A 26,955-nucleotide genomic window follows, 5' to 3' on the forward strand; every position below is an offset into this window, starting at 1 on the left:
AAAACAGAAATACAGAGAGGCGATTAAGATTTATCAGACAGAAACCAAAGGAGCTCGAGCCCAATACTACGAGGAGAAAGTTAACAAGGCAGCCAACGCCCCCAGGGAAATTTCCAGAATCGCAAAACACAATGTCCCACTGCCCCCAGCCTGAAAGATCCTCACAATCCGCTCCTCAGCGCTGTGCGGATTTGGCATAATTCTTTAATAAAAAAATCCTAGACATATACAATGCCTTTCCTCCAGCGCCGGAGCTAGAGAATACGAGCACAAAATTGAGAAGTAATATGGAGGATTCAGACCGCCTGGTTGACCTCCCAACCCTAGATCTGAACACCCTCTCCAAACTATTCACGACAGTTAAATCAGGATCCCTCTGCGACCCAGCACCAGCGCACATGCTACCCAAGGTAAAAGAGGTTATACTGCCAGTTTTATTGGAATTGCTCAACGCGTTCATAAGTACCGCGATAGTACCAGCATCCTGGAAAGACGCCATGGTTAAAGCACTAATAAAAAAGCCCAACCTCAGTCCGGAGGTATGGAGCAACTACTGGCCAGTCTCGCTACTCCCCCTAACTAGTAAAATATTAGAAAAACATGTAAATAAGAGCCTTACTAACTTCCTTGAATCCCACGAGATTTTACACACCTCCTGGACAGGATCCCGACCTAACCATGGCACAGAAACAGCATTACTAACAGTCATGGAGGAATCACGGAAAGTGCCTGATCTGGGAGGTACAGTGGCAACCATCCTGCTTGATCTAAGTGCCGCATTTGACACTGTAAATCATGGCATCCTACTGGACAGGCTTAAGGAGGTGAGAGTTGCAGGTAAAGCTCTATCCTGGCTTGAGTCTTTTTAACAGATAGAACATTTCAGGTATTTGAAGGCAAGCATACCTCACGAAAGATCCTACTAACCTGCGGGGTCCCACAAGGGTCATCGTTGAGCCACACCCTTTTCAACATGTACTTGAGACCCCTGGCTGAGATAGACCTTCCGTATGGGGCCCAGATAGAGACCTATGCGTACGTTCAGTTCAAAGACTTTATTTCGATCTCTGCGGATCATAAAAGTACACCATAAAAAAGACAATGACAAACACACAGCACAAATAAAATGTCACCCCTAAATAAACAGTCACGATCTGTCTGCAATCTTAATGTTATCAATTAATCAAGGTACGAGAGTATTTATGCAGGAGGGTAGTTGATCCACATAGTAGCAACCTAATTATACAATGTGCATCATTGGTTATAAAAGCCAACTTCTTAAATATTCCTTAAAACAGAAAACGAGTTATCTATGTTACAACTTTTTTTTTTTTTAAAGAAATACAACATTTTAAAAATGTTGAATTGTATTTTACATCATTGGTACCATTGCATTGTCACTTTCGGATGGAGAATACTTGGCGCGCCTTATCCAGAGGGCCGTTAAAAACTTTGCTACACAAAAAGCAGTCATGCGTGTCGTGTCCGTCTTCGTTATTCTGTGTGCCTCCTTATATCTCCTTACTCCCAAATTTCTACAAAGGGAAACTATCCATTTAAATTGGGAGTAAAGGGGGCAAAAAAATAAGACATGATCAAGAGTCTCAGCAGTCCCCAAACAGGGGCAACCCTCTTCTTCACCGCGCCCCCCCTCTCTCTTCCAATTTCTTCTAAAGTGGTTTAGAGGAAGACGGCCATATCTAAACTGTAAATACAGTTCCCTAACTAGAGGGGGCTCAATTTTATCTAATGAGGGCTCAAAGTGGGCCGATTGTTTAAAATTCAAAATATCTGTTGGAAGCGTCCCCTTACAATTCAATATCAGGTCATTTTCAATAGTACCCCAATACATTGCTTTGAGGCTGGATTTGTTTATCTGACTCGGGGTTTCTGGTTCCCTCCAATTTACAGTCAACCCCAATTTATCCAGCAGGTTCTTAACTGCAAACAACCAAGGGATCCTGTTCACACCAGATACTATCATTAGCTCCCGAAGCCCCTCTCTATAAGAGGCAAGTGCTTCAGTGGTCCACAACCGGTGGCAAAACATAAGTACCGGTAAACAGATCTTATCTGACACCCTCTTCTGACCAAGATCCAAATAGAGTGGACTCCATGGAGTAGACACTGGGAGACTCACTAGAGACCTAAAAAACCTACGCTCAGTATTCAAAAGATTATTGCAATTTGAACACCCCCAGAGTTCTGCACCATAAAGGGTAGCCCCAAGGGCTTTAGTATTATAAATTTCCAATGCTGGCACCAGCTTTCTAGATATCGGTTTCCTTTGGATCTTCACAACGTTTGCAGTTTGATATATCAGGGTAGTATGTGCTTTTGTCAATTGTGGGGCCCAACTCATATTCTGGGTAAGTTTGATACCCAGATAATCAAACTCTTTAACTAATTCTAATGGTTTGCCACCCACATACAATTGTCTCCTGCATTTAGCCTTCAAGTTGGAGGAATAGAGCATACATTTTGTTTTAGAGCTGTTGAGCTCCAACCCACGCCTCATGCAAAATTCCTGAAAATCATTCAACAGTTGTTGAAGCCCCTGCGGGGTCTTGGATATGAGTAGGGTATCGTCCGCAAATGGGAGGGCTGGGGCCCATTGCCCTCTGATTTTTGGAGCGTCACAGCCATCCCTTCTCAAACACCCAATGACATCATTAATAAAGAGGGTAAACAGGGTAGGTGCCAATACACACCCCTGCCTGACTCCCCTATCAATTTGTATAGCTTCTGTTAGGGCACCTCTATCGTCCCATCTTACTTGAGCCTGGGTATTAGCATGGAGTCTTATTAAAATGCTGAGAAGAGGGGTTGGCACTCCCATACTTTCCAAAACTTCCCACAGTTTTGCTCTTGGTACCATGTCAAATGCAGCACATAAATCAACAAAGGCAACATAAACTTTGCCCTTGCGGATGGTGACTTCTCTCCAACAAATACACATAAAACGAAAGACTTGATCCAAAGTACTAACATATTCTCTAAAACCGGCCTGCCACTCAGAAATAGTCTTATTCTCTCTAATCCACTCCTGTAGGCGTGCAAGAACCTGTTTACAAAACGTTTTTTGCATTGAGTCGATAAGGCTGATGGGCCTGTAGTTCGCTGGGAGGGCACGATCCCCCTTTTTAAAAACAGTCACAATTTCTGCTAGCTTCCATGAGTGAGGTATATCCATACCTGAAAGGATACTGTTGGAAAGTAGGCTAATATAGGGTCTCCACACATTAAGATCTTCTTTGTATATGTCACTTGGTATCCTATCCGGACCTGGAGCATGGCCAGAGATACAGGAGCTAATTGCTACTTCAGTCTCCCTAAGCGAGAAACGGAGCTCATTAGATTCAAATGATCCCTCCCCGACAGCTACATGGCCTCTGTCGTTAGGCATTCTGGATTTATCTGTTTATAAATTGCTAAAATGTGCAACCCACTCTTCTGGCTGAATACAAAAATCCAATATAGGTTTCGTGCGCCTGGACACAATGGCTGCACTTCGCCAGAACTCTCTGGTATTCCTATTGACCAGGGCATCATGCAAGTTTATCCACAGTGATTCTTCCTAATCTTTTCTTGTACCTCCTTATAACAAGCCCTAGATTTCGTAATCCGAGCCTGGGGGTTAGATTTAGACTTCCAGAAGCTCTCCCTTTGCCACTCTACATGCCTTGGTGTACCAGGATTCAAATTTGGGACTAGGATTCTTCTTTCGTCTATTATTTCCCAAAATATCTCTAGTTATCTCCCCTATCTTCACATGTGTGCGGGCCATTTTTTCATTTCTTAGTGAAGTGGGGAGTTTGGATAAGAGGTCAAGGTCCCCCTTAACAAATCCTTTTACAATAGTTAATAGCGCAGGATTTTTGACTACCAGTTCCATTTGATTGTTCGCAAATTATTTGCTGGACACAGTTTGCCGATACCACTATGCCCCATATTCTTGGGGCGGGGTGTTTCCTCGATCCTAAGCGATAGGCTAAGTACATTGTGGTCACTATCAAAGGGATCGATCCGCTCCATATCCACGACCGTACGCCATAAGTCAACTTGGGCTAGAATATAATCAATTCTACTACAGTGGCCCAATCTATTAAAGGTAGATTTGCCCTGTCGGTCTGAGCTACACCTACCGTGAGTGGCCCTCAGATCGTGCTCAAGGGTAAGTGCCAAAAGTTGGCCAGCTTTGGGTGTCCATTTTACATTGGGTAAATCCAGAGTAGGAATACCCCATTGGTTATCCAAATCAATGGTTAAATCATGTGGAGCAGCCACTATTGGCTCAAATGTTGTATTAAAATCTCCTGCTATCAATATTAGATCTCGTGAACATAAGTTCAAGAGTTGGTGCTCTAGTTGATAAATCACTTTTGTCTCGCTCTTACCCCCCTCGACCCTATTGTAAATATTTATACGTTTTATAGACAATCCTGAGGGAAACCTAAGCCTAAGGGCAAAGATATCTTTAGAGCTACATGGCAGAGTTCCAATAGTACACCACAATGAAGTCTTAACCCATATTCCCAATCCTCCTGAGGGTCTGCCTTTTGTGCTCTTATTTGCATTAACACAGTAAGATGTATACCCTTTTCTATGAGCCGGTGCAAGACACCAGGTCTCTTGGAAGAGGCACACATCAAAGGTGTCTATGAATTCGCCCCATTGGGCATCAGGCAGAAGTTTGGTCAGTCCTGCAACATTCCAAGAAGCTACTCTCATCACGGTATCCGTGGCCAGTTCTATCTGGCATGAAGTGGTTACAATTCTTGGGTTACTATCAATTAACATAGTATCAATCTCTAGCCTCGGTGACAGTTTTTGCCCAACTTCGCAGGTCTTTGTTAGTCCATGGTCAGTCTCCCTGTTCTTAAAAAAATCTCCGTCTTCCATAGGTACCAGAAATATATTCACCGCCCCCTCACTACCACAAACACCCATATTACAAAAAGAATTACACTCCATTAGAGCAGGTCTAGCTCTGTTATCTGGGGACAACAACTTTTGAACCTCACACTCCACTTGGTTCTTTGGGTCAGATATATATAGTCAGTCACATGCTTCAAGATCAGTTAAAACAGCAAATCTATTCTCCAGCCTTAAGCTCTGTGCCCCCCGAGAGCCCCATGTATTCCTCCAGTCCATAGGGTCCCTCAGTTGGACTCTACCCCCTGTCCAATGTACCCGGAGATCTATAAAAATAGGTGAGTGATAGAGCAGTAATTTGGGAGTTCTTAAACACAACTTTACCCAAGAACTGTAATGGGGATCTCACCACAAATCCATTATTAACCCCTTCGGTGCCACGCCCTTTCCCCCTCCTGTGCCGGGCATTTTATTAGTGGGTGGGGTTCATGACGAGATAGTCTCGTCATGGGCACAGCGCGACCGTGCTCCATGACGAGACTATCTCGTCATGGGCACTGAAGGGGTTAAAATTCAGAACAACACATTCACCTATCAGATTCTTCTTTGCAGATCCCTCCCCGTCTATCCTTCCGGCCATAATCATTTGATTTTGAAAACACCTAAAACTGCCCTCTACTCCATTAAGGTGGTTTGTTAACCAAGGAAGGGCTTTTGCCATTCGTTGTTCTGTGGATTCTGTTTGACCTTCCCTCAATGGGGGTCCATTCCCTAGTACTATTACCAAGGGAGATGCTTCCGGAGGGAGATGTAAAAGCTGTCGCCTAGAAGTCTCATCTCCCTCGTTGGATCTAATAGCTCGCCCACTCTTCCCTAATAAAGATGGTTCCTGACCTACACTAACTGTGTTAGACTGATGGCTCGTCCGTTTGTTGGAGCTTCCCTTAATGCACCTACCTCCAGGGTGACGAAATGTTGTTGGGGAGCCTGAGTATGCGAGATTGTACTGATATCGTTATCAAGATTAGGGTGTGGGGGGTTAGCAAAGCCAGTACATAGAGAGGCCTTTTTTTAAGGTACAGTCGTCGGATGTGCGCTACTTGGCGATAATAATGGTATTTGAGACTCGGATTCAAGAGGGAGATTACTCCTGGTAAACATTCCCTCTAAGGCACAAAACGTTTGTGTAGCCTGAGACTCCAGACCAGCTAACTTCTCCTCAATCTTGCTCAATCTGAGTGAAATGGGTTTCAACATGTTTGCCACCAATGTTACAATTTAGTGACACATATCTTCATTCGACAAAGGGGTCTCAATTTGGTTGGAGATCCTGGGGGAGTTTGCCCCACCTGGAGGAGCTTGTATTCCATCACTCCCCCCTGATCTTACTAATCTGGAGACCTCTGCAGGTTTAAGCCTCTGTCTCCCACCACACCTTTTTCTCTTTACTGACATTTCAGATCGAGCTCCAGCAGGCTTTGTTAAAGCAGTACCCCTGGTGGATGCTCTTGTTACAATAGTCGCAGGAGGTAGCAATTGTGGTGTCACTCCCACGGTTGGTTCCGCTACCACTTCATGAATTACTGAAGGCGGTCGAGAAGGAGTTTCAAAAAGCGTATCGCCCCCAAAGGATGTCCCTTCCTGAGGAATGGGTTCCAAGGACAACCGGCGTTCCGTCATTTCTATTTCACGTGTTAAGACTGATGTGGCCCTCGCCAAAAAAGAATCAAGTGTTCCAACAATACCCCCTCCTGGTTGCTCCCTCGGTACCTTCCGTTTGTTCATCATAGGGCACAGTGGAACTCAATAAAACTAGTACTCAGATGGAGAGGACAAAACACAAAGTACAGATATAGTGCAACAGAACCTTTATATATTCAGCCACATTAGAGGGTGGGACCGGGCTGTGGCGGGCACGGGCAGGGACAAGCCCACAGAAACCCGGTTATTGTCGCACCTCCTGGCGCATTCCTAGTGCTTTCCTAGCACTGTGTAAGGCGTTGTGTAAGGGCGTCGTTGCTGGCAACAGAGGGACACGGAGGCTCTGAACCAGCCCCCTGCCCACTGGTACTGCCGCTTTGTGCTGCTTAGTGAGGGCCTGATCACGGCTTCTGGCTCGGGGTATTATTGGACTTGTAGTTCAGTTCTCCGAAGTACGTGCTCCTTGTCTGGAATCCGAGGGGGGAGGAATCATCCGTCTCCTTCCCTGGTCTCTTCCCAGTGAGTGGCAGGTGCGCAATTGAAACCCCTTCCGGGAAGCCCGGGTGGCGTGCCAAAGAATTGGAGTGGGTGAGCCTGATGCCAACAGATGGGGCCCAGATAGAGACCTATGCGTACACCACACAGCTAGTGGCAGCCCTCAACCACCCCAAAAAGAGCGCAGTCGACCTTGAAGCATGCCTAGAAAAGGTGGCCACCTGGATGGACCAATCATACCTTAAGCTTAACGGGGATAAGACACAGCTAATGATTCTTGGCAATGTCACGAGGAGCCCTCCAGACCTGAACTGGCCGAACCGCCTTGGTCCACCCCCAAAACCCAAAGAAAGGATCAAAAGCTTAGGAATCTGGCTAGACAGACCACTACAACTTGACCACCAAGCAGTCCAAGTAGCAGCTAAATGCTTTGGAATCCTAAGGCAATTAAGGGAAATACTACCTCTGCTCCCGGAAACAGCACGTAGAACGATGGTACAATCCTAGATCCTGCCGTGGCTGGACTACTGTAACTTACTATACCTGGGTACCCCGAATGCCACCACAAGGAAACTCCAGGTGGTGCAGAACTGCGCAGCCAGGCTGCTACACAACACCCTCAGAAAACATTCGGCAAAACCAGTACTGAAGGCATTGCACTGGCTACCCATCGCAGAACGCATAATTTTCAAGTCACTCGGCATAGCGCACAAGACTCTCTGGGGCTCAGGTCCAAAAAGTAACCACTCGCTAATGGCATTCCATCGGCCCTCTCGTAACCTGAGATCAGCCAATCTATTCCAAGTGAAGGTCCCTAAAATCGTGAGAGTACCTTCGGGTGGGCGTATGTTCTCATACAATGGATCCATTCTATGGAATTCACTCCCGATCCATCTTAGATCAACGACCCACCATTTCACATTCAGGAAGCCATTAAAGACTTGGCTCGTCCAGAAATTGTAGTGAGACCGGAAACTTCTTGTGGTTGCAATTACCGCTGGGATGCGTAAGGGTAGCCATGCGCTCTATCAAGAATGAATTATTAATAATAATAATAATAATAATAAAGTATGTCGTGGAGATGTCCAACTACATAATGGATTCACCGAATCTGGTCATGTTTGGTCTCAAACATTTTGGAATCATGAAACTGCACTGATTCCAGTGTTAGTTGCATGATCCTATGTACTGGGGGGGGGGCTCCTTAGAGGACCCCCTCATGTCTACCTGTGTAGCCTTGCAGGGTCTGCATGCAAGTCTGCAGCCGTCCCATCACTAGTGTCTCTTGTGCTGCAGCTGTACCATCCCAAGTGTCCCGGGTGCTGTAGTCGTACCATCATGTGTCTCATGTGCTGCAGTTGTGCCATCACTAGTGTCTCGTGTGCTGCAGCCATGCCATCAATAATGTCTTGTGCTGCAGCTGTGCCATTGCTTATGTATCATGCACTGCAGTCGTCCAAACAAAATTGTATATTGTGCTGCAGTCATGCCATTACTAAAGTCTAATTTGTGCAGTTGTGCCATCACTAGTGTCTCATGTACTGCAGCTGTACCATCCCAAGTGTCCCGGGTGCTGTAGTCGTACCATCATGTGTCTTTTGTGCAGTTATGCCATCACTAGTGTCTCATGTGCGGAAGCTGTACCATCCCAAGTGTCCCGGGTGCTGTAGTCGTACCATCATGTGTCTTTTGTGCTACTGTTGTGCCATCACTAGTGTCTCGTGTGCTGCAGCTGTACCATCCCAAGTGTCCCGGGTGCTGTAGTCGTACCATCATGTATCTTTTGTGCTACAGTTGTGCCATCACTAGTGTCTCATGTGCGGCAGCTGTACCATCCCAAGTGTCCCGGGTGCTGTAGTCATACCATCATGTGTCTTTTGTGCTACAGTTGTGCCATCACTAGTGTCTCGTGTGCTGCAGCTGTACCATCCCAAGTGTCCCGGGTGCTGTAGTCGTACCATCATGTGTCTTTTGTGCTACAGTTGTGCCATCACTAGTGTCTCATGTGCTGCAGCTGTACCATCCCAAGTGTCCTGGGTGCTGCAGTCGTACCATCATGTGTCTTTTGTGCAGTTGTGCCGTTGCTAGTGTCTCTTGTGCTGCAGCTGTACCATCCCAAGTGTCCCGGGTGCTGTAGTCGTACCATCATGTGTCTTTTGTGCTACAGTTGTGCCATCACTAGTGTCTCTTGTGCTGCAGCTGTACCATCCCAAGTGTCCCGGGTGCTGTAGTCGTACCATCATGTGTCTATTGTGCAGTTGTGCCATCACTAGTGTCTCATGTGCTGCAGCTGTACCATCCCAAGTGTCCCGGGTGCTGTAGTCGTACCATCATGTGTCTTTTGTGCTACAGTTGTGCCATCACTAGTCTCTTGTGCTGCAGCTGTACCATCCCAAGTGTCCCTGGTGCTGTAGTCTTACCATCATGATTCTTTTGTGTTGCTGTTATGCCATCACTAGTGTCTCATGTGCTGCAGCCATGCCATCAATAATGTCTTGTGCTGCTGCTGTGCCATCGCTAGTGTTTCATGTCCTGCAGAGGTATTACCTCAAGTGCCTCTTGTGCTGCAGTTGTGCCATCACTATTGTCTCATTTGCTGCATCCGTGTCATCCCTAGTATCTCATGCTCCAGTCTTCCTATCACAAGGGTCTTTCGTTCTTCAGTCATGCCATCAATAAAGACTTATTTGCTGCAGCTTTGCCATCACAAGTGTCTCGTACGCTACAGTAAAGCCATCACTAATGTCTTGTCGTGCAGCAGTACCATCACTAGTGTCTCGTGCTGCAGCAGTTTCCTCGAGAGTGTCTCTAATGCTGTAATGGTGCCATCACTAAAGTCTGATGTGCTGCAGCCGTGCCTTCACGTGTCTCATGTACTGCAGCTGTACTATCATAAGAGCCTCTTGTGCTGCAGCCGTGCCATCACTAGTATCTTATGTGCTACAGCCCTGCCTTCACTAATGTCTTATGTGCTACAGCCCTGCGTTCACTAATGTCTCGTGCTGCCGCTGCACCATTACAAATGTCATTTATGCTTCAGTTGTGCCATCACTAATGTCTCGTTCTGCAGTGCATCACTAGTGTCTTATGTGCTACAGTCTTGTTTTCACTAATGTCTGATATGCTACAGTTGTGCCATCACTGTCTTATGTGCTGCAGCTGCACCATTACAAGTGTCATTTATGCTTCAGTTGTGCCATCAATAATGTCTCGTGCTGCAGCTGCACCATTACAAATGTCATTTTGTTTCAGTTGTGCCATCACTAATGTCACGTGCTGCAGTTGTGCCATCACTAACATCTCATGCTGCAGCCCTGCCTTCACTAATGTCTTATGTGCTGCAGCTGCACCATTACAAATGTCATTTATGCTTCAATTGTGCCATCAATAATGTCTCGTTCTGCAGTGCATCACTAGTGTCTTATGTGCTACAGTCTTGTTTTCACTAATGTCTGATATGCTACATGTTATATCCTGAGTTTTACTTCATTGTAATTAGCCTAGGTCCTCCTAGCTGCTCAGCCAGAGTGAGAGATGGTAGCGGAATGTTGGTGTGACTGTGATGCGTGGAATGCCCGGGTGCCTGTGTGGGTGAGTGATGACAGTTGGAGATGGGCTGAGCAGCTAGGCAGGCTGCTCCTGGTGGGGCCGTGATATGGGCTGTTACATGGGCTGACATAGAGGCTGTAACAAGGGCCTAAGATAGGCTAATGATGAAGCTGGTACGTGGCTAAACCTTGTCTGAAGTGATCTGGAACTGGAACTAATAAAGAAGGCTTTGAAACCTACAACATGGCTACAAGTGTCATCCTGTACAGATTACAACTTATTAATTTTGACGACGAGCGGGCCTGGACCCAAGCGTACTCAAGGACTGAACAGAAACCAAGGAACCACAAAGAAACTGTGAGAACCAGCGCAACCACAAAAGAAAAAAGAAAGAAAAGTACATGTAACAGTATGGAGTAAAAGGCAAGCCGGCCCCACCAGTGTCCTGTCATCGGACGGCCCCAAACAGTGTCCTGCCTAATGTTACTCCATGGACTTGACCACAGGTATGGTCTGTATGTTAGGGTGTGAATTGACTGCCTGTCACCCTACCACTTCCTTTTGAATCCGCTGTATGGATGTATCCGCTGCGCAAAGGAATTGTGGCTGTTCAAGATATGAGTTGTGGTCCAACTCAGTGAAGTAAATTCATATGTTTCACACTGGAGCGGTGTGGTTCTGCCAAGACTGGTGTCAAGTTGCCACATGAGAAGCACAATTAAGACTTTTCTTGTCTGCTGCAGTAAGGAGGTGTACTAGTATTGTGTTTGCCCTGGATTGTGATGTTCTCATTACGCTGAGCGGTACAGTGCCACAACCAATTGGATGAGCATGCCTGAGGTTTGTGCTGTGCAAATGCTACTCTTATGAGCCTGGGGACATGCTTGTTACAACCTCGAGTGAGATTCATAAGGAGTATCTTTCATATACCAGGCCACACCTCTACAGTTTGATTCTACACTCAAGATGACATATAACAGAATTTGCTGTGTTGTTTGCTGTTACGCTGCATCGAGGTGATGTCTGAGGCAAAATGGATTTGCTTGGTCTCTGGTAATGTGAAGTGGACACACCTGTCACCTGCCTTTAATTCGTGGGAAAATACAGGTTTCAGTGGATCGTGTACTTGTTGTGTACATGCTTGGAGTCTACGCAATTCTGAGCACTATGTTTGGGTTTTATTTTTGAAAGTTTTATTCAATTTGGCTACCAATTGTATTTTAGTTTGGGCTTCAAAATGATTTTGGCAGTTTAACCGCCATTGCGGTTTGAAAAGCGGCGCATGCGATCGCGCTCAAACATACCGGCATCTCTGGTCGCGAGCTCTCCTTGTCACTACTGCTACGTGGCGATCGGGTGCAGCTTTGGGATGTTTTGGAGCTCCAGCGTGCCGTGAGCCATCCGGCATCACGGCAAAAGCGTGCCGCCATCTTGTGGTTAGACGCGCTCCACTTCGTGAGTGCATTTTCTTCGTGGCTCTTAAGCATTATCAACAAAGTTTTCTTATGACGCCTGGCAAGCTGGGGACAACGCGAGAATTTCGTGATGGATTCATCGGTGTTGGTTGGAGGACGGTCAAATTCACGTCGACTCTACAAGGAGGTCTGTCAATTTCACCGAACTTTGTATTTGCCGGTAAACTTCTAAGGCAGGAGACATATTTCAGTGGCATAGTACTTTGTCGTTGCAGAAACGTGATATCATAAGGAGTCCAGCAGTTATGGTGTAACACTGGCCGGTTTGTCAAGGGAGTAATGATGTGTTCTGCTCCTTTAGTTTTAGTGCGGTCAGTCTTAGCTTTTGAGAGTCAAAATAGCACAAGTGAAAATTTCAAAGCTGAGGAACAAGAACATTATGTCTTGTTTAGCACTCGGGTGAGAGGTCGCTCACCGGCGTTGGGCATAGTTTTCTGGTGTGTTACAGTGTTTATTTTATGTCGTGATGCCACAGTTGTTTTTGCTGTTGTTAGATAGGACACTTTAGTCTCATGGTGGGTGGTCATCACAGTTTATCCCTTAGAAGAAGGGGTAAGGTTGGGTTTTAGTCCCAGTTAGTGTCCTCTACATGGGGGTAGGTATATGGATTATCATCTTTATACCAGTGGGTGTTATTCCTGATGTATGTACAAGGGTACATTGTATGTGTATGCCACAGTTTCTTTTACATGAGTGTGGTTCTGGTCTTGGTGGGTGGTTTCCCCACTTCTTTGTGGTATGTGTGTAAGTCGCCCTGCGCCTCACATGTCCTGTGTAAGTCGCTCTGCGCTTCAGATGTTGTATGTGTGTAAGTCGTCTTGCGCGTCACATGTTGTCCTGTGTAAGTCGCCTTGCGCTTCAGATGTTGTATGTGTGTAAGTCGCCCTGCGCCTCACATGACCTGTGTAAGTCGCTCTGTGCTTCAGATGTTGTATGTGTGTAAGTCGTCTTGCGCGTCACATGTTGTCCTGTGTAAGTCGCCCTGCGCTTCAGATGTTGTTGTGTGTGTAAGTCGCCTTGTGCATCACGTGTTGTCCTGTGTAAGTCGCCCTGCGCTTCAGATGTGGTTGTGTGTAAGTCGCCCTGCGCCTCACTGTTGTGTACCCTCTATGTGGTCCATATTGTGGTACACGTGTATTTGTAGTGTCGGTTCACCCTTGATGTCTGTTTATGGCCTTGGGTGTTTGTCGTGGTGTGTTCACCTTTCACTACGTGTATTTTGTATGTTCAGGGGAAAGAAGGAGGGGGTCACTGCTAGTTAGACAGTGTTAAGTCTTCCCCAAAATACGCAGTGTTAGGTGCGTTGTAAATTGGTATAATACTCTTCATGTGGGAGGATGGGTAATGTTGATGCATGTTATATTATGATATGTCGTTTTTTCCTATCTTCTCTTTAATTTGCTTTGTTCTTGCTTTAGTGATGTTTTACTTTTGGTTGCATCCTTGAGTTATGGACATTACGGTTTATTTTGTGTATAGTTCTTTGCTGTAGTAATGTAAACTTTGTTTTCATTTTAAAAGGGAAGGGATAATGTTATATCCTGAGTTTTACTTAATTGTAATTAGCCTAGGTCCTCCTAGCTGCTCAGCCAGAGTGAGAGATGGTAGCGGAATGTTGGTGTGACTGTGATGAATGGAATGCCTGGGTGCCTGAGTGGGTGTGTGATGACAGTTGGAGATGGGCTGAGCAGCTAGGCAGGCTGCTCCTGGTGGGGCCGTGATATGGGCTGTTACATGGGCTGACATAGAGGCTGTAACAAGGGCCTAAGATAGGCTAATGATGAAGCTGGTACGTGGCTAAACCTTGTCTGAAGTGATCTGAAACTGGAACTAATAAAGAAGGCTTTGAAACCTACAACATGGCTACAAGTGTCATCCTGTACAGATTACAACACTACAGTTGTGCCATCACTGTCTTATGTGCTGCAGCTGCACCATTACAAGTGTCATTTATGCTTCAGTTGTGCCATCAATAATGTCTCGTGCTGCAGCTGCACCATTACAAATGTCATTTTGTTTCAGTTGTGCCATCACTAATGTCACGTGCTGCAGTTGTGCCATCACTAACATCTCATGCTGCAGTCATGCCTTCACTGATGTCTCGTGCTACAGCCGTGCCATCACTAGTGTCTTATGTGCTGCAGCTGCACCATTACAAGTGTCATTTATGCTTCAGTTGTGCCATCAATAATGTCTCGTGCTGCAGCTGCACCATTACAAATGTCATTTATGCTTCAGTTGTGCCATCACTAATGTCTCGTTCTGCAGTGCATCACTAGTGTCTTATGTGCTACAGTCTTGCTTTCACTAATGTCTGATATGCTACAGTTGTGCCATGCTATAGCTTACAAGTTCAGCTGCACCATTACAAGTGTCATTTGCGCCGCAGTTGTGCTATCACTAATGTCTCATGCTGCAGTCGTGCCATCACTAATGTCTCGTGCTGCAGTCGTGCCATCACTAATGTCTCATGCTGCAGTCGTGCCATCACTAATGTCACATGCTGCAGTTGTGCCATCACTAACATCTCATGCTGCAGTCGTGCCATCACTGATGTCTCATGCTGCAGCCGTGCCATCACTAGTGTCTTATGTGCTGCAGCTGCACCATTACAAATGTTGTTTGTGCTTCAGTTGTGCCATCAATAATGTCTCGTGCTGCAGCTGCACCATTACAAATGTCATTTTGTTTCAGTTGTGCCATCACTAATGTCTCGTTCTGCAGTGCATCACTAGTGTCTTATCTGCTACAGTCTTGCTTTCACTAATGTCTGATATGCTACAGTTGTGCCATGCTATAGCTTACAAGTTCAGCTGCACCATTACAAGTGTCATTTGTGCCGCAGTTGTGCCATCACTAATGTCTCATGCTGCAGTTGTGCCATTACTAATGTCTCGTGCTGCAGTTGTGCCATCTCTAATATCTCATGCTGCAGTCGTGCCATCACTAATGTCACGTGCTGCAGTTGTGCCATCACTAACATCTCATGCTGCAGTCATGCCTTCATTGATGTCTCGTGCTACAGCCGTGCCATCACTAGTGTCTTATGTGCTGCAGCTGCACCATTACAAGTGTCATTTATGCTTCAGTTGTGCCATCAATAATGTCTCGTGCTGCAGCTGCACCATTACAAATGTCATTTATGCTTCAGTTGTGCCATCACTAATGTCTCGTTCTGCAGTGCATCACTAGTGTCTTATGTGCTACAGTCTTGCTTTCACTAATGTCTGATATGCTACAGTTGTGCCATGCTATAGCTTACAAGTTCAGCTGCACCATTACAAGTGTCATTTGCGCCGCAGTTGTGCCATCACTAATGTCTCATGCTGCAGTCGTGCTATCACTAATGTCTCATGCTGCAGTTGTGCCATCTCTAATTTCTCGTGCTGCAGTCGTGCCATCACTAATATCTCATGCTGCAGTTGTGCCATCACTAATATCTCGTGCTGCAGTCGTGCCATCACTAATGTCTCATGCTGCAGTCGTGCCATCACTAATGTCTCGTGCTGCAGTTGTGCCATCACTAATGTCTTATGCTGCAGTCGTGCCATCAGTACTGTCTCGTGCTGCAGTCGTGCTATCACTAATGTCTCGTGCTGCAGTTGTGCCATCACTAATGTCTCATGCTGCAGTCGTGCCATCACTAATGTCTCGTGCTGCAGTTGTGCCATCACTAATGTCTTATGCTGCAGTCGTGCTATCACTAATGTCTCGTGCTGCAGTCGTGCTATCACTTATGTCTTGTGCTGCAGTTGTGCCATCACTAATGTCTCATGCTGCAGTTGTGCAATCACTAATATCTCATGCTGCAGTCGTGCCATCACTAATATCTCATGCTGCAGTCGTGCCATCACTAATATCTCATGCTGCAGTCGTGCCATCACTAATGTCACGTGCTGCAGTTGTGCCATCACTAATGTCTCGTGCTGCAGTCGTGCCATCACTAATATCTCATGCTGCAGTTGTGCCATCACTAATGTCTCATGCTGCAGTTGTGCAATCACTAATATCTCATGCTGCAGTCGCGCCATCACTAATATCTCATGCTGCAGTCGTGCCATCACTAATATCTCATGCTGCAGTCGTGCCATCACTAATGTCACGTGCTGCAGTTGTGCCATCGCTAACCTCTCATGCTGCAGTCTTGCCATCACTGATGTCTCGTGCTACAGCCGTGCCATCACTAGTGTCTTATGTGCTGCAGCTGCACCATTACCAATATTGTTTGTGCTTCAGTTGTGCCATCAATAATGTCTCGTGCTGCAGCTGCACCATTACAAATGTCATTTGTGCTTCAGTTGTGCCATCACTAATGTCTCGTTCTGCAGTGCATCACTAGTGTCTTATGTGCTACAGTCTTGTTTTCACTAATGTCTGATATGCTATAGCTTACTAGTTCAGCTGCACCATTACAAGTGTCATTTGCGCTGCAGTCGTGCCATCACCGATGTCTCGTGCTGCAGTCGTGCCATCACTGATGTCTCGTGCTGCAGTCGTGCCATCACTAATGTCTCATGCTGCAGTCGTGCCATCACTAATGTCTCGTGCTGCAGTTGTGCCATCACTAACATCTCATGCTGCAGTCATGCCTTCATTGATGTCTCGTGCTACAGCCGTGCCATCACTAGTGTCTTATGTGCTGCAGCTGCACCATTACAAGTGTCATTTATGCTTCAGTTGTGCCATCAATAATGTCTCGTGCTGCAGCTGCACCATTACAAATGTCATTTATGCTTCAGTTGTGCCATCACTAATGTCTCGTTCTGCAGTGCATCACTAGTGTCTTATGTGCTACAGTCTTGCTTTCACTAATGTCTGATATGCTACAGTTGTGCCATGCTATAGCTTACAAGTTCAGCTGCACCATTACAAGTGTCATTTGCGCCGCAGTTGTGCCATCACTAATGTCTCATGCTGCAGTCGTGCTATCACTAATGTCTCATGCTGCAGTTGTGCCATCTCTAATTTCTCGTGCTGCAGTCGTGCCATCACTAATATCTCATGCTGCAGTTGTGCCATCACTAATATCTCGTGCTGCAGTCGTGCCATCACTAATGTCTCATGCTGCAGTCGTGCCATCACTAATGTCTCGTGCTGCAGTTGTGCCATCACTAATGTCTTATGCTGCAGTCGTGCCATCAGTACTGTCTCGTGCTGCAGTTGTGCCATCACTAATATCTCGTGCTGCAGTCGTGCCATCGCTAATGTCTCATGCTGCAGTCGTGCCATCACTAATGTCTCGTGCTGCAGTTGTGCCATCACTAATGTCTTATGCTGCAGTCGTGCTATCACTAATGTCTCATGCTGCAGTCGTGCTATCACTTATGTCTTGTGCTGCAGTTGTGCCATCACTAATGTCTCATGCTGCAGTTGTGCAATCACTAATATCTCATGCTGCAGTCGTGCCATCACTAATATCTCATGCTGCAGTCGTGCCATCACTAATATCTCATGCTGCAGTCGTGCCATCACTAATGTCACGTGCTGCAGTTGTGCCATCACTAATGTCTCGTGCTGCAGTCGTGCCATCACTAATATCTCATGCTGCAGTTGTGCCATCACTAATGTCTCATGCTGCAGTTGTGCAATCACTAATATCTCATGCTGCAGTCGTGCCATCACTGATGTCTCGTGCTACAGCCGTGCCATCACTAGTGTCTTATGTGCTGCAGCTGCACCATTACCAATGTTGTTTGTGCTTCAGTTGTGCCATCAATAATGTCTCGTGCTGCAGCTGCACCATTACAAATGTCATTTGTGCTTCAGTTGTGCCATCACTAATGTCTCGTTCTGCAGTGCATCGCTAGTGTCTTATGTGCTACAGTCTTGTTTTCACTAATGTCTGATATGCTATAGCTTACTAGTTCAGCTGCACCATTACAAGTGTCATTTGCGCTGCAGTCGTGCCATCACCGATGTCTCGTGCTGCAGTCGTGCCATCACTGATGTCTCGTGCTGCAGTCGTGCCATCACTGATGTCTCGTGCTGCAGTCGTGCCATCACTAATGTCTCGTGCTGCAGTCGTGCCATCACTGATGTCTCGTGCTGCAATCGTGCCATCACTGATGTCTCGTGCTGCAGTCGTACCATCACTAACATCTCATGCTGCAGTCGTGCCATCACTAACATCTCATGCTGCAGTCGTGCCATCACTAATGTCTCGTGCTGCAGTTGTGCCATCTCTAATATCTCATGCTGCAGTCGTGCCATCACTAATGTCACGTGCTGCAGTTGTGCCATCACTAACATCTCATGCTGCAGTCATGCCTTCATTGATGTCTCGTGCTACAGCCGTGCCATCACTAGTGTCTTATGTGCTGCAGCTGCACCATTACAAGTGTCATTTATGCTTCAGTTGTGCCATCAATAATGTCTCGTGCTGCAGCTGCACCATTACAAATGTCATTTATGCATCAGTTGTGCCATCACTAATGTCTCGTTCTGCAGTGCATCACTAGTGTCTTATGTGCTACAGTCTTGCTTTCACTAATGTCTGATATGCTACAGTTGTGCCATGCTATAGCTTACAAGTTCAGCTGCACCATTACAAGTGTCATTTGCGCTGCAGTTGTGCCATCACTAATGTCTCATGCTGCAGTTGTGCCATCTCTAATTTCTCGTGCTGCAGTCGTGCCATCACTAATATCTCATGCTGCAGTTGTGCCATCACTAATATCTCGTGCTGCAGTCGTGCCATCACTAATGTCTCATGCTGCAGTCGTGCCATCACTAATGTCTCGTGCTGCAGTTGTGCCATCACTAATGTCTTATGCTGCAGTCGTGCCATCAGTACTGTCTCGTGCTGCAGTCGTGCTATCACTAATGTCTCGTGCTGCAGTTGTGCCATCACTAATGTCTCATGCTGCAGTCGTGCCATCACTAATGTCTCGTGCTGCAGTTGTGCCATCACTAATGTCTTATGCTGCAGTCGTGCTATCACTAATGTCTCGTGCTGCAGTCGTGCTATCACTAATGTCTCGTGCTGCAGTTGTGCCATCACTAATGTCTCATGCTGCAGTTGTGCAATCACTAATATCTCATGCTGCAGTCGTGCCATCACTAATATCTCATGCTGCAGTCGTGCCATCACTAATATCTCATGCTGCAGTCGTGCCATCACTAATGTCACGTGCTGCAGTTGTGCCATCACTAATGTCTCGTGCTGCAGTCGTGCCATCACTAATATCTCATGCTGCAGTTGTGCCATCACTAATGTCTCATGCTGCAGTTGTGCAATCACTAATATCTCATGCTGCAGTCGTGCCATCACTAATATCTCATGCTGCAGTCGTGCCATCACTAATATCTCATGCTGCAGTCGTGCCATCACTAATGTCACGTGCTGCAGTTGTGCCATCGCTAACCTCTCATGCTGCAGTCTTGCCATCACTGATGTCTCGTGCTACAGCCGTGCCATCACTAGTGTCTTATGTGCTGCAGCTGCACCATTACCAATGTTGTTTGTGCTTCAGTTGTGCCATCAATAATGTCTCGTGCTGCAGCTGCACCATTACAAATGTCATTTGTGCTTCAGTTGTGCCATCACTAATGTCTCGTTCTGCAGTGCATCACTAGTGTCTTATGTGCTACAGTCTTGTTTTCACTAATGTCTGATATGCTATAGCTTACTAGTTCAGCTGCACCATTACAAGTGTCATTTGCGCTGCAGTCGTGCCATCACCGATGTCTCGTGCTGCAGTCGTGCCATCACTGATGTCTCGTGCTGCAATCGTGCCATCACTGATGTCTCGTGCTGCAGTCGTACCATCACTAACATCTCATGCTGCAGTCGTGCCATCACTAACATCTCATGCTGCAGTCGTGCCATCACTAATGTCTCGTGCTGCAGTCGTGCCATCACCGATGTCTCGTGCTGCAGTGTGCCATCACCGATGTCTCGTGCTGCAGTCGTGCCATCTCTAATGTCTCATGCTGCAGTCGTGCCATCACTGATGTCTCGTGCTGCAGTCGTGCCATCACTGATGTCTCATGCTGCAGTCGTGCCATCACTGATGTCTCGTGCTGCAGTCGTGCCATCACTGATGTCTCGTGCTGCAGTTGTGCCATCACTGATGTCTCGTGCTGCAGTCGTGCCATCACTAACATCTCATGCTGCAGTCGTGCCATCACTAATGTCTCGTGCTGCAGTCGTGCCATCACTAATGTCTCATGCTGCAGTCGTGCCATCACTGATGTCTCGTGCTGCAGTCGTGCCATCACCGATGTCTCGTGCTGCAGTCGTGCCATCTCTAATGTCTCATGCTGCAGTCGTGCCATCACTGATGTCTCGTGCTGCAGTCGTGCCATCACTGATGTCTCGTGCTGCAGTCGTGCCATCACTGATGTCTCGTGCTGCAGTTGGGCCTTCACTAATGTCTCATGCTGCAGTCGTGCCATCACTGATGTCTCGTGCTGCAGTCGTGCCATCACTGTCTCATGCTGCAGTCGTGCCTTCACTAATGTCTCATGCTGCAGTCGTGCCTTCACTAATGTCTCGTGCTGCAGTCGTGCCTTCACTGATGTCTCATGCTGCAGTCGTGCCATCACTGTCTCATGCTGCAGTCGAGCCATCACTGATGTCTCGTGCTGCAGTTGTGCCATCACTAATGTCTTGTGCTGCAGTCGTGCCTTCACTAATGTCTCGTGCTGCAGTCGTGCCTTCACTGATGTCTCGTGCTGCAGTCGTGCCATCACTAATGTCTCGTGCTGCAGTCGTGTCATCACTGATGTCTCGTGCTGCAGTCGTGCCTTCACTGATGTCTCGTGCTGCAGTCGTGCCTTCACTGATGTCTCGTGCTGCAGTCGTGCCATCACTAATGTCTCGTGCTGCAGTCGTGCCATCACCGATGTCTCGTGCTGCAGTCGTGCCATCACTGATGTCTCGTGCTGCAGTTGTGCCATCACTAATATCTCATGCTGCAGTCGTGCCATCACTAATGTCTCGTGCTGCAGTTGTGCCATCACTAATATCTCATGCTGCAGTTGTGCCATCACTAATGTCTCGTGCTGCAGTTGTGCCTTCACTGATGTCTCGTGCTGCAGTCGTGTCATCACTAATGTCTTATGCTGCAGTCGTGCCATCAGTACTGTCTCGTGCTGCAGTTGTGCCATCACTAATGTCTCGTGCTGCAGTTGTGCCATCACTAATATCTCATGCTGCAGTCGTGCCATCACTAATGTCTCGTGCTGCAGTTGTGCCATCACTAATATCTCATGCTGCAGTTGTGCCATCACTAATATCTCATGCTGCAGTCGAGCCATCACTGATGTCTCGTGCTGCAGTCGTGCCATCACTGATGTCTCGTGCTGCAGTTGTGCCATCACTAATGTCTCCATCTGTTTCTTCCAGCGGAGGACGAGGTTGTAACCGCTGCGCCATGCTACGACTTCCAGAGCGCGAGCTTCTTCAGTGGTGGGCACCTCAATGTCCAGTTCTTGCTCTTCACATCCAAGAACCCCAAATGCGGCCAACTAGTCAATGCCAACACAACCAATGACCCCTCCATTCCTAACTTCAATGCCAGTTTGGGCACCAAGATCTTGATCCATGGCTTCAGGTGAGGATTGTGAAACTACCAACAATGCGCTCATCTTGAAGCAGCTGTGGCCTTGTGCCGGCAGAGGGCAGTGTTTGTAACCCAGGTCTGGACGGTGCCACTCCCGGTGCTCAAAAATAATGCAGTGCCCCAAGCCGAATGGAAACTTTATGTATTCATGCATTACCATAGAGAGTTTATTTGTTATATTTTGCATGTAATGCGTATTTGGTAAATGGATTCAAACACTTTCGACTTTACTTTTGTACCTGTGACTGGCGCCCTGCATGGAGGGCTGAGGTCGCCTCAGCCAATCAGAATTCTTCCACTGCTGCCTGCGCCATCTCTGGGGTCAGTGGCAGGGGCATGTGGAGGTATGAGGCGGCGGGTATGTTTTTGTATGTTTTGACATGTGGGGTGCTGAAAGCTAATATCCGTATCACTCTACATTTGAATCTTAGTCAATGGCTTGGGTGGGCTCTCTACTCATTAGGTATGTGCCAGTGCCTACCCAACACCACTCAACACCCAGGCAATGACTGGCATTAAACCGGTGCAATATCTCCTTGCAAGGGAAGGCCCAGCGGGCTTCGCTGCTGCATGAAAGGCCCATCCAGTGTTGGGCTCCTCACTTCACACTCCCTGGCGCTTGGTTCTTTGATGAGTTGAACAAGGAAATACTAGATTTCATTTCTGAATCGGTCAGTGGCAGTAATGTTTGCTTGCTCTGTTATTCGTCTCTCCACCACACGTCTTTGGAGGCTACAGATGGGGTCTTCTGCCAGAGAGGACGCGTCTGATGCCCCCCGCAGGCAGGGTCTGCATGTGATACTGCCCCCCCCCCCCGTGGTGGCTGCATGCATGCCTACTCTCACAATCTCTTTCATACCCCATGCATATGTACATCATTCTCCACGCCGTGCTGCCACCACACCCTTCAAACTGCACGCATCTCATTCAACATGTCACGCATGGGCACACTACAAATGGCACCCTTCACCCGTGCACTCCGAGGGGCACTCAGGGATCCGATGCGAGGTGGGTTGCTTCATGTCCCTTCCAGGGGTGTGAAAGGCATCGCAGAAGCGTGCGGGGGTCCCGGACAAGACCCGTCCACCGCTTCCCCTCAGAAACCCCAATCCCCCAGGCATCAGCAATGATTCCGAGTGAAACATTTTCACAGCTGGCCCTGTACATATGGTGCAGTTGCACCGGTGTGCTCTTGGATGCGCAGGTGGGAAGGGAACAAGCGAAACATGAAAATAGTAGTAAAATTGGCAGCATATTAGATGACAGCAACCGTGTCAAATCAATGACTCAAACGATCTGTGTTGGGATCTCTCCCTTTCTAGCTAGTGTGTACATTAGCACTAAAAATCCCAGGCCATAAAAGTGTTTCCTAAGGGGCCTTCCTCCCCCAGGCTGCTGCCCATGGTTTCCTCAGTGTGCTCTCAGTCTGCAGCTTTGCTTTGGAAGTGAGGTCACTCTCTGGTATGACCTTGGGAGGCTGTTCCAGCGCTTGACCTGCGAGCAGACTCTTCACCACTTTGATGCTCCCACAAGAGTCTGAAGATCATCTCCCCCTAGGATGCCAGTGCATCGAACTCGTGTGGTTGTGGACTCTCAACATTATTATGAGAAAAGCAGGCCTTGTGTTGGGTGATGTCAGATGTTAAAGGAAACAAGAGAATTCTCCTGCCGGCCCTGTCATGCAGCTTGTTCTGCATTGTGGTGTTCGACGTCATCTGCACGTCCTATGTCCATGCTGTGCCCAGTGGGTCACGTCCTATGTCCATGCTGTGCCCAGTGGGCTCTGCCCGGGTTTGCTTCATTGACCCATGTGGTGTAGTCGTGACCATACCGGGATCCCGACACGGTTGGTCTAGCACTGGGTTCCAGCTTGCCTACGTCGTGCCAGTGCTGCCCTACAGGTTCTAATGACCCTACCAAAGGAGTTACCCCTACAGTGCTCCCAGGCACTTGTCCTCTTGATGACCGCTTTGAATCCCCCCAGAAGGTGGAAATGTTACCAACCATGCTGCTCATGCTCCTGAGCCCCTCCGGCTGGAGGGAGTAGCTATCGCCGTCCCTCAACATATGCTTTCCATCAACAGCCACTTCCATAGCCCTTTGTGTGTTTCCTCCTCTAGCTTACACAAGTATAGGGGGGATATCTACCACCACGGATAACTCCTCGGCAGAAAAGACTGCTAATAAGGGGGCACCTACACGCGAAGGGAACCTGAAGGGTTCCCACATTAATGCCAGGTCTTGGAGCAGGCGTAGTACTGAGTTTGCGTCCTGTATGCTATCACAAGACCCTGACTGGGGTTCGTTACAGAGACCTGGGCCAACGCGCCATCGGGTCCCGATCGAGTTGACGCAGTTCCCTCAGGATATCCTATCCTTAGACGGGGTCGGGTTGGCCGACCTGGAGGTGGTTTGGCCATTGCATATAAATCCAAGTATCATTGCCCCATGGAGCCGACCAAGTGCACCAGCCTGTGTGAGGCTTTTCACTTCTCCATAAGACTCGCGCCCACGGGTCCGTTTGCGGGGATTCTATTATACAGACCTGGGCCCTAGGGCCATCTCCCCGGCTGGATTTGCTGATTTGATTGAACCATACCTTGTTAAAAACAGAACCACTCTTATGGGCGACTTTAATTTTCATCTAGAGGGAAATCGTGAGTAGAGACTCCAGAGCACTGCTCGATGCCCTGGCCGCTCTTGGACTCTCACAATTGGATGGAGCCCCCACACATACCGCGGCTCACACCCTAGACGGGATTTTCTCTAAAGATGCCCGGCTGTCTGTGCAAGATGTATTCCCTCTACACTGGTCCAGACATGAGGCAGTTTCCTCAGTTTGCACTCAGGTCTAAGACACTTCTGACCCCACCATGACACTTAAAAGGAAATGGAAGGGGGTTTGAGTGGAATCCTTCTCTAGTGCCCTCAGAAGCAAGCATTGCGCTGAGTTTGAGGGTTCGGACATGGGAGCCGCTGACTGGGCAGCTAGGCCGAGTTTGGCCTCGGGTATGGTCGCATCCATTAGGGGAATTAGAACTCACAGGAAGATGCCCACAGCAGCATATTAGAACTCACAGGAAGAGGCCTACAGCAGCATATTAGAACTCACAGGAAGAGGCCTACAGCAGCATATTAGAACTCACAGGAAGAACTTACAGGAAGATGCCCACAGCAGCATATTAGAACTCACAGGAAGATGCCCACAGCGGCATATTAGAACTCACAGGAAGAGGCCCACAGCAGCATATTAGAACTCACAGGAAGAGGCCCACAGCAGCATGGTTTACAGACGGGCCAAGACTCCTGAGGCAGGCCTGTCGAGGGCAGGAACGCGGCTGGAAGAAACAGTATATGGTGCAGATGAAAATCTTATAGAAGAATGCCATTAGAGAGAACAAAAGAGCCTTTAGAGAACCAAAATCTCTCTTTTTTACTAATCGAGTCTGCAAGCTCACCCAAAGAACATTTTAATGTTATTCGTCAGCTCGCGTGTCCCCCAGTTTCCTTAGACATTGAGGGCTGCCACAAGTTGGCAGAGTTCTTCCACTTCAAGATTTCTTAAATCTACAAAGAATTTGCACCTTCTAGTCCAGATGAGCATGCAGACCCCTGCCTTACTGCTGCAGGGCCTCTCTGATACCCCTGAGGTGGAGCACACACACCCGGCAGCTTTGTCTTGGTTCCCTCCTTTGACCCTCGATCAAACAGAGATGCAATTGCTGAACTTAGAATCGGGATCACTGCTGGAACCTTGCCCCTAAGATTCCCCAACTGGCGGCCAGCACAATAGTTCAACCTTTAACCACCATTATGAACAGAGCGGTTAGTTCTGGGTCCCATCCACGTTTGTGGATGGAGGCAGCGGTCAAGCCTCTTCTAAAAAAAAAAAGCCCAATCTTGACCCTAATGGCCTGAAGAACTATCGCTCCATCTCCCTGCTTCCAACCCCGGCTAAGATACCAGAGAAACCTCTTAACCGTCATGTGATGGCACACACGGAGAAGCAGGGATTGTTGGACAGCTCACACTGCGGTCTCAGATGCCATCATGGAACAGAAACTGTCCCGGTCGCCTCAACAGACAGCATTAGGCATCTAGTTGACGCAGGGCAGGCAGCGGCATTGATCCTTCTGGATCTGTCTGTGGTCTATGACACTATCTTCCCTACCCTACTCACTGAATGCTTACAGGCTTTGGGTATGGGAGATATGGCAATAAAACTACTTACTCCATTCCTTACGAACAGATCCCAGATGGAGATCGTAAATGAATTCAAATCTGATCCTTTCTCCTTACCATGTGGGGTTCCTCCGGGACATTCCCTGAGCCTATCCTGTTTAACTCATAGGTCTCTCCCCTGGCCAAACTTTTTCTCTCTTTTGGGCTACAGGACGTGTTGTATGCCAACGACACAAAGATCATCATATCCATTTTAAAAGACACGGATGCCACTGCAACCAACTTTAACAACTGTATGAAGGTGATGGCCACGTGGATGGGCAAGAACCTGAACTTGAACTGCAAGACGGAGGTGTTGATTATTGGGAGGCGGACATCGGTATGGAACCAGAATTGGTGGCCAAACAGCTTGGGGGCACTACCTACCCCAGCGAACTCAGCCCAAAACCTAGGAGTCATCCTGAAGAGCGCCTTGTCTTTGGACCTCCGGGTCAATCATAATGTGCAGTCATCCTGGATAGTGACCTGTCTCTGCACCTCCAGGTCAAACGTACTGTAGTGACCTGTCTCTGGACCTCCGGGTCAATCGTACTGTGGGACCTGTCTCTGGACCTTCAGGTGAATCGTACTGTGGGACCTGTCTCTGGATCTCCAGGTCAATCGTACTGTGATGACCTGTCTCTGGACCTCCAGGTCAATCGTACTGTGATGACCTGTCTCTGGCCCTCCAGGTCAATCGTACTGTGGTGACCTGTCTCTGGCCCTCCAGGTCAATCGTACTGTGGTGACCTGTCTCTGGACCGCCAGGTCAATCGGACTGTAGTGACCTGTCTCTGGACTTCCAGGTCAATCATAATGTGTAGCCATCCTGGATAGGGACCTGTCTCTGGACCGCCAGGTCAATCGGACTGTAGTGACTCTGCTTCTACTTGTGCTTTTCTGGTTGCTCCAGACTTGCTCTTACTTACCTTTGCTGGGTGAGTCCATCATACCTTGGTGGTCTGCACAGCAGTCCTTTCTGTGATTTCCTGAGACTTGCCGTTGCTAAGGCTTGTTGGGGCCTTCCTGGTCGTCGACACCGCAGCACTCGACAGACTTCGTGGGGCAGCTCG

The 26,955-nt window shown here is 47.8% G+C and overlaps 1 protein-coding gene across 1 annotated transcript in view; it reads left to right on the forward strand.

Annotated features, from left to right (window-relative positions):
- The window catches only part of PLA1A (phospholipase A1 member A), a 307,295-nt gene that overhangs the window by 51,921 nt on the left and 228,419 nt on the right, over positions 1–26,955 (forward strand). The window contains exon 2 of the mRNA XM_085620724.1: positions 21,445–21,652. Within this exon, the coding sequence (XP_085476850.1) occupies positions 21,445–21,652 (208 nt within the window). The remainder of the gene's footprint in view (positions 1–21,444; positions 21,653–26,955) is intronic.

Source organism: Triturus cristatus, chromosome 8 (genome assembly GCF_964204655.1).
Source record: "Triturus cristatus chromosome 8, aTriCri1.1, whole genome shotgun sequence".
Taxonomy (NCBI): domain Eukaryota; kingdom Metazoa; phylum Chordata; class Amphibia; order Caudata; family Salamandridae; genus Triturus; species Triturus cristatus.